General features: G+C 40.8%; 2 protein-coding genes across 3 annotated transcripts in view; both read right to left on the bottom strand.

Moving 5' to 3' along the window:
• LOC139408667 (nucleus accumbens-associated protein 2-like) overlaps positions 1 to 4,873 on the bottom strand; it is a 40,634-nt gene extending 35,761 nt beyond the window's left edge. Inside the window, exons 1-3 of one of the 2 annotated variants that reach the window (XM_071152847.1) lie at positions 3,502 to 4,873; positions 3,092 to 3,338; positions 473 to 600 (exon numbers count right to left, since the gene is read on the bottom strand). The gene's annotated coding sequence lies outside the window, so the exon portion shown is untranslated. The remainder of the gene's footprint in view (positions 1 to 472; positions 601 to 3,091; positions 3,339 to 3,501) is intronic. The other variant, XM_071152846.1, reaches the window with a different exon arrangement.
• A 3,533-nt stretch (positions 4,874 to 8,406) lies between these two features.
• LOC139408666 (transmembrane protein 250-like) lies at positions 8,407 to 11,730 on the bottom strand. The gene is made up of 2 exons (XM_071152845.1): positions 11,420 to 11,730; positions 8,407 to 11,193 (listed from the first exon to the last, which is right to left on the bottom strand). Exon 2 carries the CDS (start codon positions 10,996 to 10,998, stop codon positions 10,579 to 10,581), a length of 420 nt encoding a protein of 139 aa, XP_071008946.1. The 5' UTR covers positions 10,999 to 11,193; positions 11,420 to 11,730; the 3' UTR covers positions 8,407 to 10,578.
• Positions 11,731 to 12,702: the final 972 nt, after the last annotated feature.

Below are 12,702 nucleotides of genomic sequence, written 5' to 3'. Positions count from 1 at the left end.
TTTGAAATGAACAATATAATCAACATATCAAATCAAACACTGCTACTACAAATGCACTGTAATGGTAACAGAATAACTACAAATTAATTGACTAGATATTCTCAGAATTCTTGAAAAATGGTGAAAAACATCTCTACAGATTGTGTCTCACCATTCCAGATAAACATCTAGCAAACTTTATTTTCAGTCCATTTCAGACAATAATCCCAAAACACATATTATATGGGGAAAAAGTGGAGAAAATGGAAATAAAAAGTTTTGAAAACATACCAATAACTAAACACACACACACGTCAAACAGAATCAGGCAGCACAGTATGACAGAACCCACTTCACATCTAAATGACAGGAACTGTGTACTGGACTCAGTTGACGTCATGATGGGATCTGTGACAACACTGCTGGCCCAGAGCAACCATACATACAGTAAAGATGATGAGTAAATAATGTATGTCTGCCCTGTATCACCTACCATGCACACTGCCATCCCATTGCCTCATCATCATCTCTAGATGGCCTCACAGAAAGAAGCCAGATGGGTAGGGCCTTTTTACACAGAGCATTTGTAGTGTGGTCCCTCCCTCCCTCTCGTCAAGTGCACTAGTTAAACCAAGGAGCCAAAGAGACAGAAATCAAGGCGTTATTTTTCAGCTAGCACTGTAAACAAAGAATTAGAATCTCATCTCAAATATTGGTTGTCAAATGAATAACATTTACTCCCAAATACTATAAGTGAAATATTTTCTCGCACTCAAAGCACCAAGTACAGTAGCAACAGTAGTACAACAATATGTACTGGTAAAGCAACATAGTGGGTGGGTCCTACAATGCTGGATAATAAACACAGAGGTGGAAGGTGACAGTAAACCTAAACATTTCCTTTACAGTTGATCGCTCCGATGTTAAAGAGTCCATACTGTTCAGCCAAGCGTCTGATGAAGGGTAAAGCCAGTTAAGCGAACCCTACAACCTCTCTCTCTCTCTCCCTCTTTCTCTACCCTTTCTCCCCATGTACGTGTCTCTAACTGTGTGTGTGTGTCTCTCTCTCTCTCTTCTCACCGCCCCCCTTTGCCCCCCGTGGAATGTTTCGTAGTGTGGAGCCTATGGAGGAAGGGCATCCCAGGACACAGCATACAAAAATACAGCTGTTGGGCGCCATCACAGTGTTTGGCAGCCGTCCAACTCAAAGATGGGCGACGGTAAAGGCCTCGGGTTGAGAAAAAAAAGAACACTCTTTCCATGTATGTCGTTGTTAAACATTAAAGATAAGAACTTGGCAGTACACCTCGTGGCCCTCACTGACTTCCCAGCAATAAAGCAAAGAACTATGAAAGAGGTGTCATCGTGTGGAGTCTATAGACAGGCAGGAACGTACAGACCTACACACAAACATACACTGAGCCTTTAGGTTTAGATTGAGATCATAAGCAGAGTGTTGGGAGTCTCTCTGTCTGTATATCCTTCTCTTGTTTGGTATGACAGCTGAGATGGATTTCACAGTGTTGAGAGCTGTGTGTGAAAGGCAAACCTGTAGGCTTGGAGTGCTGGATGTCAGCCATGTTAGTTAAAGCTACACACACACACATACAAGAAGCAAATGAGGCCAACCTCTAACCTGACACCGCCCATTCCACCTCATATTGATGAAAACATCTTGGAAAGATAAAATAGAGGGGCCATCTTGCAATGTACTGGTCTAAGAGTTATGAATCATCTCTAAACAAGAAACACTAAACAACAGAAAGTGTGTGTGTGTGTGTGTGTGTGTGCCTGCGTGCGTGCGTATGTGTGTGTGTGAGAGAGAGAGAGAGACAAAAATAGAGAAAGACAGCAAGAGAGAGAGAGAGAGAGAGAGAAAGAGAGAGAAAGCGAGAGTAAGAGGGAGAGCAGGAAATGAAGAAATTGCCACGAGCTACATGCAAGGCCCAAACAATACAGTAGGCATTGTGTGTAGTCACATGTCAGGGGTTTCATGGGATGCAGACAGTAACACAGAAGTCAGACCCCAGGTCATAGAGAAGCACTGATCCAGTATGGTACTGTCAGAGTAAATGGTTGTAAATCAGGGACTCTGTCAAAATTCTGCCATTTTTAGCCAACAAACATCATGGATGTAGCCTATTGATTCCATCGAATCAATAATGGACTATATAAACTGTACTATGCATTTATTCACAAACAACATCATTTATAAGTATCCTATGGAGACACGTGAATAAGGCAGGCACATTCAAACGAGTACAGACCCATAATACAGTATCAGATAGAATTACAAGAAAACATCTTGCATACATTTATAAGCACTTCTCTAAACTGAAACCTTTATAGTCTACTCCTAATGCTTTGACAGGTATAGATTGATTTTCTGTACACTATGACTTAACATGTTAAGTTAGCACTGAGGACATAAAAGTACTAATATATATATATATAAGGTGGTTGAATCCTATATTAATAGCACACAATATGCCGGTCTGATTGCAGTGAGTTACTGTAGCCTCTCTCATTTGGATACCATAACTTTAAGATCCACAGCTATGAATAGGCTACATGGTATGCAACATATGTGTGGGTCTATGGTTAGGCGGCTACATGTGTTGTATAATGCCTATAGCCTACAGGGGTGCGTTTTTGGTTGAACTTGATAATGACGCAATGACCGATATCATTCCACTTTCGCCACTCATCCTGTTTGAAACATTGCAGGATATATTGTTGACTAATACAAAGTGTTACATTTCATACAGTTAATTGCCAAAGTATCATAACATTTCAAAACATCTGCACAAATTCCTGTAGTCTACTTGAGGGTTATATTTTTCGGAAATTCAGTTGCATTAAATCAACATCATGGTTCTAACAAAACCTCAAAATCTACGAAATTGTTATTCTACAAAACTATTAAAGTGAAATATCTGTTTAGCCTATGTCAATGTCGCTATGTCATCCGATGATGTAGGCTATCAAGCGATGGATATGAAAGATGGGTAGATTAACTCTACATTACGAGGAAATAAAACATGGCAAAACATATGCGTTAAATAAACACTATAGGCGTGTATATCAAACCAAGATGAAGACGAATGTTTACCCGGTATGTCGGTCCTCCATAAAAGGGAAGACAGTAGTCGGCACTCCGCACAGCGTTATTTCTTCAGATGTAAAGTTTGCAGGGTCCGTGGCCGTCTGTAGCACAGGCAGGCCCCGAGTGCACCTCGATTGCTAGCTCCAAGGACTGTATCGCTCGCTCTCCTATCTTGAACGATCGCCCCCCATCTCTCTCCTTCTTTGCGTGCCTCTAGTCCTTGTGCCGGGTGTGAATTCCGATCACATGGACGCTATATGAATTGTGCGCAGACTGACATCATTATACATGTGATATACTTTCATCAAGACAGCCTAGGCGTCTAGAGGCTACTGTATAGTCTTTCAGATGTTACTGTACTTTATTGTAAATACAATAAACAGTTGCCATAAAGGGCATGTGGTAGGCGTACTCACCTTTTAGTTGACACCTTTACATGAACTCGAAACACTCTGATGAGTCTTAAATGCGTATTTCCAAACCAAATTGTATTCATATGGCAGAATTCAGGACAAAGGAAGCAGCTATACTTGACCAAGTGAATTGTTTTACTCTATGAAGGGTGCGCTCTGGAGTGCATTTACATGCACGGTTAACTCACGTGGCCTATGCGACGACTGTTGCATGACGTGCATGTGTGTAGTTTATAACTTTGGGGACCGACTGCGGGCTACATAACATAACATGACCTCAAGTCAACTGTCCCCTAACTACTGTATCCGTTTTACTGTAGTGAATCCACATACCACCCCCTAATGTCAGAAAACAAAATTGATATACATTCACTGACATGCCTCAGTCCATCCATGACTACAGTATATACTGTATTTCCATAAAATCTGATATATTTAATGTTTGTAAGCCATGCCCTTAAGCCTTAACTAACTGTGCTTTTCGAAACCTAAAGCAGTTGATCTTAACTATGTCTGATTGATAATTAAAATTAGCCAGAAAATAGTCCCACAAATCATTAAACATATTTGAATGTGTGCATATCAACACTGGGGTGCAGTGTGTACTATACCCACTGGTTATATAAAGTCATTGGTAATGGTTAAAATCACTCTGTCATTATTACTGTATACATTTTAGAATGTATCCTAATGTACAGTATATCCTTATACAAGGCAATATTGTAAAATAACTATTACAACACAATAGGGAAATGTGTCTATACAGTACCAGTCAAAAGTTTGGACACACCTACTCATTCAAGGGTTTTTCTTTATTTTTTACTATTTTCTACATTGTAGAATAATAGCGAATACATCAATACTATGAAATAACACTTATTGAATCAAAGTGGCCACCCTTTAACAAGAGTATGCAAAGCTGTCATGAACGTATCCTCTGCAGCAAAGGTAACTCTGGGTATTCCTTTCCTGTGGTGGTCCTCACGAGAGCCAGTTTCATCATAGCGCTTGATGGTTTTTGCGACTGCACTTCAAGAAACTTCAAAAGTTCTTGAAATTTTCCGGATTGACTGACCTTCATGGCTTAAAGTAATGATGGACTGTATTTTCTCTTTGCTTATTTGAGCTTTTCCTGACATAAAATGGGCTTCGTCTTTGACCAAATAGGGCTATCTTCTATATACCAACCCTATCTTGTCACAACACAACTAATTGGCTCAAATGCATTATGAAGGAAAGAAATTCCACGAATGAACTTAACAAGGCACACCTGTTAATTGAAATGCATTCCGGGTGACTACCTCATGAAAGCTGGTTGAGAAAAGCTAAAGCTGTTGTCAAGGCAAAAGGTTGCTACTTTGAAGAATCTCAAATATAAAATAGATTTAGATTTGTTTTAACACTTTTTTTTATTCCATGTGTCATTTCATAGTTTTGATGTCTTCAATATTATTCTACAATGTAGAAAATAGTAAAAATAAAGAAAAACCCTTGAATGAGTTGGTGTGGAGCTGGGTTCATCCAAAGTCTTGGGCATGTCCCAAATCATTCAAATGGTTTTCTTAACTCCTTTCCTTAATATTGAGCGCTGATCTGAAACAGACTGACTAGAGAAAGCAGTACGGTGGAAACTCAGCTCTCTTTCCGTTTAAGTACTGAAACAGAAGCTGTGACTATAACTAGTGCTCCATTTGTAACCAAGTGGGAAGTGGGAATTTACCACACTACTGGAGAAATATCCACTTGAATGGCCTCTAACTGATAATTACTAGTGTGAAACTCGTCCATCATCCTGAGCTCCCGCATGCTGACCTCTGACGACACTTACCTCGGAAATGACCTGGATAACAGAATTTTCTGCAGTTAAATGCAACAAAAACATTGCTTTTTATAAATTATCTGTTAATATGGTTTTTGAACACTATAATTTGTTAAGAAGCATGATAACTGCACATAGTTTATGGTTTACACAGTTTGTTGGCCATTAGCCAATCAGCGTTTCTGAACAAGTTCAAAGCATGTGAATGCATCCAACTGGTATTTACGACTTCACAACTGGTTGATTCACACCTCCCACTTGGTTACGAATGCAGCATTGGGCACGGACCTTCTCCTGGACAGGCCCTAGGGTTGCAGGAAAGGGAACAAGGAAAGGAGAAATTAAGCAGGATCTTGGTACTTAAAATGAACAATGAGACACAGTTATAATCACTGATAGATAAATGTTATGAATAGGTTTTCATTCAATAATTTCAGCCTGTCCTTACCAGATCAGTCCTAGTGTAGGAAAGAAGATGAGGAAAGGAGGCTATATAAGGCCATTGGGACACAGCCATGGCCATTGTTATGGTTGGCAGAGACCGAAGGTGTCTGGCTGTGATTGGCTACTGTGTTCTCAGGGAGGCAGAACAGAGAGTTGTCTCTGTGAGAGCGATTCTGGGACCATGTGAGGAACTACATTTTGATATTATGAGTGCTTCACCCAAAGCCACTCACAATAACTAACTTGCATTGTTACAGACTTGATGACACAGCCCCAGCAACAGGCCATGTCCATGGCAGATATTATTGGTATCAATAAGACAATATGTACACAGGCTTATCCATATATTTTACAGCACGATACATTAGCTTTTTTTTCTCAACAGAGGATGTATAAAATAATAATGTTAGCTACAAATATAATGTCTGTCACCTGGGCAGTCAATTTAAACACCCATACTGAACATATCCTTTATTTTTAGAATTAAACATTGTCACTTGTTTTCCTCCAGTCATACAAGACAGCATGTTTTTTTCCTTCTAGAGTGTTGAGGGGCATACTATCCCTCATACGCCAAACTAAAGTAAGATTTATTATTACAGAAGTCTTAGTGATATGGTATATACGCACCCACAAGTATTTAGTCAGCCACCAATTGTGCAAATTCTCCCACTTAAAAAGATGAGAGAGGCCTGTAATTTTCAGACAAAACTAGAAAAAAAATCCAGAAAATCACATTGTAGGATTTTTAATGAATTTATTAGCAAAATGTGGTGGAAAATAAGTATTTGGTCAATAACAAAAGTTTATCTCAATACTTTGTTATATACCCTTTGTTGGCAGTGACAGAGGTCAAACGTTTTCTGTAATTCTTCACAAGGTTTTCACACACTGTTGCTGGTATTTTGGCCCATTCCTCCATGCAGATCTCCTCTAGAACAGTGAGGTTTTGTGGCTGTTGCTGGGAAACACAGACTTTCAACTCCCTTCAAAGATTTTCTATGAGGTTGAGATCTGGAGACTGGCTAGGCCACTCCAGGACCTTGAAATGCTTCTTACGAAGCCACTCCTTCGTTGCCCGGGCGGTGTGTTTGGGATCATTGTCATGCTGAAAGACCCAGCCACATTTCATCTTCAATGCCCTTGCTGATGGAAGGAGGTTTTCACTCAAAATCTCACAATACATGGCCCCATTCATTCTTTCCTTTACACGGATCAGTCGTCCTGGTCCCTTTGCAGAAAAACAGCCCCAAAGCATGATGTTTCCACCCCCATGCTTCACAGTAGGTATGGTGTTCTTTGGATGCAACTCAGCATTCTTTGTCTTCCAAACACGACGAGTTGAGTTTTTACCAAAAAGTTATATTTTGGTTTCATCTGACCATATGACATTCTCCCAATCTTCTTCTGGGTCATCCAAATGCTCTCTAGCAGACTTCAGGCGGGCCTGGACATGTACTGGCTTAAGCAGGGGGACACGTCTGGCACTGCAGGATTTGAGTCCCTGGCGGCGTAGTGTGTTACTGATGGTAGGCTTTGTTACTTTGGTCCCAGCTCTCTGCAGGTCATTCACTAGGTCCCCCCGTGTGGTTTGGGGATTTTTGCTCACCGTTCTTGTGATCATTTTGACCCCGTGGGGTGAGATCTTGCATGGAGGCCCAGATCGAGGGAGATTATCAGTGGTCTTGTATGTCTTCCATTTCCTAATAATTGCTCCCACAGTTGATTTCTTCAAACCAAGCTGCTTACCTAATGCAGATTCAGTCTTGCCAGCCTGGTGCAGGTCTATAATTTTGTTTCTGGTGTCCTTTGACAGCTCTCTGGTCTTGGCCATAGTGGAGTTTGGAGTGTGACTGTTTGAGGTTGTGGACAGGTGTCTTTTATACTGATAACAAGTTCAAACAGGTGCCATTAATACAGGTAACGAGTAGAGGACAGAGGAGCTTCTTAAAGAAGAAGTTACAGGTCTGTGAGAGCCAGAAATATTGCTTGTTTGTAGGTGACCAAATACTTATTTTCCACCATAATTTGCAAATAAATTAATTAAAAATATTTTTTTTATTTTTCATTTTGTCTGTCAGTTGAAGTGTACCTATGATGAAAATTACAGGCCTCTCTCATCTTTTTAAGTGGGAGAACTTGCACAATTGGTGGCTGACTAAATACTTTTTTGCCCCAATGTAGTTTTGTACTTTATAAAGGGGAATTAAAATAATATATTTTCAATATTACTAATTTCCATATCGGCTCTGTAACTTCAAATTCCATTGTCCTGAGCAAAGGATGCCAATTTGAAACTCTCTCTCAAAAAAAACAGCCAATAGTTAATGTAAACTGAAAAATGACCTTATGTAGTTTCTTGCAATAGCCCCTTGAGTTTAAAGAGTATTTCTCTCAAAAACTGTAATTCCTAAAAAATGTGTCCGGTGATGTTGTGAACTCCGTCACGTTTAAAATCCTAAATGAATCAGGAATGAGCATGGTCAGCTCCACCATTCATGTCCCCATTATACGTGTATGTAATGCAACAAGGCCACACATGGTCTGTCATTTAAAAAAAACTTTTGATAGATTTAAACAAAACATTGAAATCACCACGGTGACAAGTTCACAACCATAAACTCCATCTGCATGATAGGATATTAATTTTGGAACAAATATATATTTTTATTTTATTTAACTAGGCAAGTCAGTTAAGAACAAATTCTGCTTTACAATGACGGCCTACACCGGCCAAACTTGGACGACACTGGGCCAATTGTGCGCCGCCCAATACGATCCCAATCACGTCCGGTTGTGATACAGCCTGGATACGTTAGAATAATTCGATTTTAGAGTCATACAGCAACTCCGGAAGAACACATTTGCTACTTTGTATAGCACTTTAATGAAGATGAAAAAATAGTTTTTTTGTCAACTCCGTAAAACATCAACTCTGTCAGATTTTTGTCTAACATTAACTCCGTCAGAGTGCTGAAAGATCTGATAGAATGGTTATATTTCTATTGGGGGTTTTCAAATAAAACATTTTTGTACATTTGACAAATGTTTCTATTGAAGCAAAAATGTCTGTTTTGAGTATTTGTTGTCAACTCCGTCAGTGGCTTGTCAACTCCGTCAATGATGGCCAGCCCTATTAAAATCGATATATGTTAACATTCAGAAAAAAATATTTTAAATCACTGTTCTGCAACACATGCTTCAACTATTGACACATTTGCTGTGCTAGACCGAAGGGATAATGTTTGCTTTATAAACGTTGTTTTATGTTTTAAATCAGGAAAAACATGCCAAAATGCTAACGAAATTAGTCCTGAAGCATTATATAGCGCTATAAAACAAAACAAAAAGAAGTTTGGAGATTAGATTATTCAAATATGTAATAATACCCGTGTTAGAATGAAACAAGCAAGGCCTTTAAACACTTGTTGGACAATACATGTAAAAATGAAATGCCTTTTATGGTGTCTGACAGAGTTGACATAAATCCAGTTAGTTGCATTTTTTTAAATAAATATACAGAATTAGGTTGTTCCTTTACATGGTTTGATAGCTAATACTAATATACACTACATGACCAAAAGTATGTGGATACCCGCTCAATGAAAATCTCATTCCAAAATCATGGGCATTCATATGGAATGGTTTTCCCTTTGCTGCTATAACAGCCTCCACTCTTCAGGGAAGGCTTTCCACTAGATGTTGGAACATTGCTGTGGCGACTTGCTTTCAGCCAGACACAAGAGCATTATGAGGCCTGGCATTGATGTTCGGCGATTGGGCATGGCTCGCAGTTGGCGTTCCAATTCATCCCAATGGTGTTTTAAAGGGTTGAGGTCAGGGCTCTGTGCAGGCCAGTCAAGTTCTTTCACACCAATCTCGACAAACCATTTATGTATGAACCTCGCCCCAGGACATCCTTCCTCCTCCAACAAACTTTACAGTTGGCACTATTGGAGCAGGTAGCGTTCTCCTGGCATCCGACAAATCCAGATTAGTCCGTTGGACTACCAGATGGTGAAGCGGGATTCATCACTCCAGAGAACGCATTTCCACTGCTCCAGAGTCCAATGGTGGTGAGCTTTACACCATTCCAGCCGACGCTTGTCATTGCACATGGTGGTCTTAGGCTTGTGTGTGGCTGCTCGGCAATGGAAACCCATTTCACGAAGCTCCCAACTAACAGTTTTTGTGCTGAAGTTGCTTCCGGAGGCAGTTTGGAACTCGGTAGCGAGTGTTACAATTGAGTATAGATGATTTTTACGCGCTTCAGCCATCCCGTTCTGTGAGCTTGTGTGGCCTACCATTTCGTGGCTAAGTTCTCGACGTTTCCACTTCACAATAACAGCACTTACAGTTGACCGGGGCAGCTCTAGCACGGCAGAAATTTTACGAATTGACTTGTTGGAAATGTCGCATCCTATGATGGTGCCACGTTGAAAGTAACTGAGCTCTTCAGTAAGGCCACTCTACTGCCAATGTTTGTGTATGGAGATTGCATGGCTGTGTGCTTGACTTTATACAACTGTCAGCAAAGGGTGATCCTGAAATAGCTAAATCCACTAATTTGAAGGGCTGTCCACATACTTTTCTGTGTGTGTATGTGTGTGTGTTTGTGAAAAAAGTATGATTGTCTGGTCTTTCATGAATCCCTGCACTATATAATCTGTCCACCTTTTATTCCTGGTCATACTCACACCTTCATCACAACTGCTGCTGTGTGTAGTGTTTTGGTACAAAATGGCTGCCGTGCATCACTCAGGTGGATGTCTGACATTGGCATAAAATAGTGATCCATGGTCTGTTGTAACCAGACGCTACATGTCCACAAACACCAAGAAGCACCAGCCCAGGCCTCCCACCAGGAACATTGTGACCTGCATACTGTAGATGAACAGGTTGTTGAGCACCCCAAAGTCAAAGCGCCGGTGTCCTAGCAACAGCAGGATCACGGACAGCTTGTACTGCAGCCGCAGGAAAAGGCGCGCGCTCACGTACTGCAGGCAGAAGAGAGCAGACAGCGACACCCAGAGGAGGGAGGTCAGAAGGCTGCAGCCAAAGTAGAGCAGGAAGCGCAGGAAGCCGTACATGCAGCGCGAGCGCAGGTACAGGTCAAAGTTGTTGTACTTGGTGCGCACAAGCTGGGTGGTGCGCGCCGTCCCGCAGGCCGAGTGCATGCAGGTAGTGTGGGGGCCATGGAAGCTGCGCACTCGCCGAGGGATAGGGATCACAGGCATGAGTGGGTGAATTGAGGTCTAGGTTTCTGCGGGGAGTCCCGGCAACAGGCTTCCTCCTCTGCTTCAGTGGTGGTGAAGGTTAGCATCATTGGCTGGCTTTTAGTGCTTAGCACGGGACCACAGGCATGGAATGTAGGTCTCTGATTAGGCCTGTTTGGTGTATGTTGCTACGTGCATCCAAAAGGCAACAGGGCTCTGTAAAGAGGGAACAACATATTTACAAATACACATGGACAAGGAGCTCTCCATCTCTCTTTCTCACACACACACACACACACACACACACACACACACACACACACACACACACACACACACACACACACACACACACACACACACACACACACACACACACACTCCTATTATAGATGTAACCTAGACTTGGTCACTAGGCCTAATGTGCTCAAATTGTACACACCGTCCGTTTAGAAAATGGACATTGAGTTTTCTTGAAAGATGTCGTGAACACTGAATTCTCAGCAATCGATTCGATGCTGCATGACTTTCTCAAACGTCTTCCTATTCACCACAATGGTGGTGGTGCGCTCTGAAACGACTGATGCAAGTCAACATGTTATAACTCATTGCACAAAGATATATACACAAAGTAACAAACTGAGTAGTTGCAGCAATTCCCTCGGATACCACGTTCCTTTGATATAAATGGCTATACTTGCTAATGTAACTCAACAGCGGCGGTAGGGTGTTGCTCTGACAACCGGTGAATACGTCCTGTCGTAAAATATTTGTCATTCTTCTCAAGACAAAATCTGAAATTTAAAGGAGAAGAGCTCTAATTATTTGGGATTTTACTGTAGCCAATACAGTACCACAGTATGATTCATAATACCCAGCAGTCAAATAGGGAAATGGTTCCAATCGTTTTTCCATAGGGAATTTAAGAAACACTTATATATTTCGTGTAGGCGTACCCTGGTGTGACCTTTTGATAACTGTGTAAATCTCTCTAGGACAAGGTGACTTTTATCAATATATTTACCTGCAAAAAATTTAATGTTAATTAGCTGCTAATGGGGCTATCATAAAGAACTGCAAATACCATGTGATCTGGACAAGACTGCCAAATCGAGGCAATGGTATGTATCTCTGGATTAACTATCTAATGTTAGCTAAATGTAGTAATGAATAGTTAGCAACAGCTAGCTAAATTTCCATAAATGTTTAATGCTTTTCGACCTGTCCCCAAATTAATATAGTTGGTTCAGAGTTTGTTTTGATATTTCAACCTACATGTTCTGATCGTGTCTGATCTGGGTGGACAAAATCAACATGCATGTGATGGCACACGCGGTCGCACGCACGCAAGTGGTCTGGTCAGCATGCAAGTCTACACGAAACACAGCACTTATTTTAAGTGTTTCTAAAATCCGCTATGGGGAAAAAGTTATGGTGTAAAAACGGTTGGAACCATTTCTCTGTTTGACCGCTATGTTGTATGGGTATTATGACACCTCCACTGAGGGTCTCTATTACATTTTTTATTGGTTTCTTACCTGTATTTGCAACGAATTGTACAACACCAAACAACTGTAAATTATGAATAGGAAAAAAAACATTGTGATGAATAAACATGTTATTGTGAGAAATGGAAACGCCAGGCTACCTCCTCAAAGTTAAATTTGTTTTAAACTTGACAGGCTAATAATTTTCATGAATGTGTGAAAACTAAAGAAATCAAGC

Source organism: Oncorhynchus clarkii, chromosome 5 (assembly GCF_045791955.1).
Source record: "Oncorhynchus clarkii lewisi isolate Uvic-CL-2024 chromosome 5, UVic_Ocla_1.0, whole genome shotgun sequence".
NCBI classification, from domain to species: domain Eukaryota; kingdom Metazoa; phylum Chordata; class Actinopteri; order Salmoniformes; family Salmonidae; genus Oncorhynchus; species Oncorhynchus clarkii.
The sequence above is the reverse complement of the archived record's forward strand: the minus strand, read 5'-3'. Positions and strand labels throughout refer to the sequence as shown.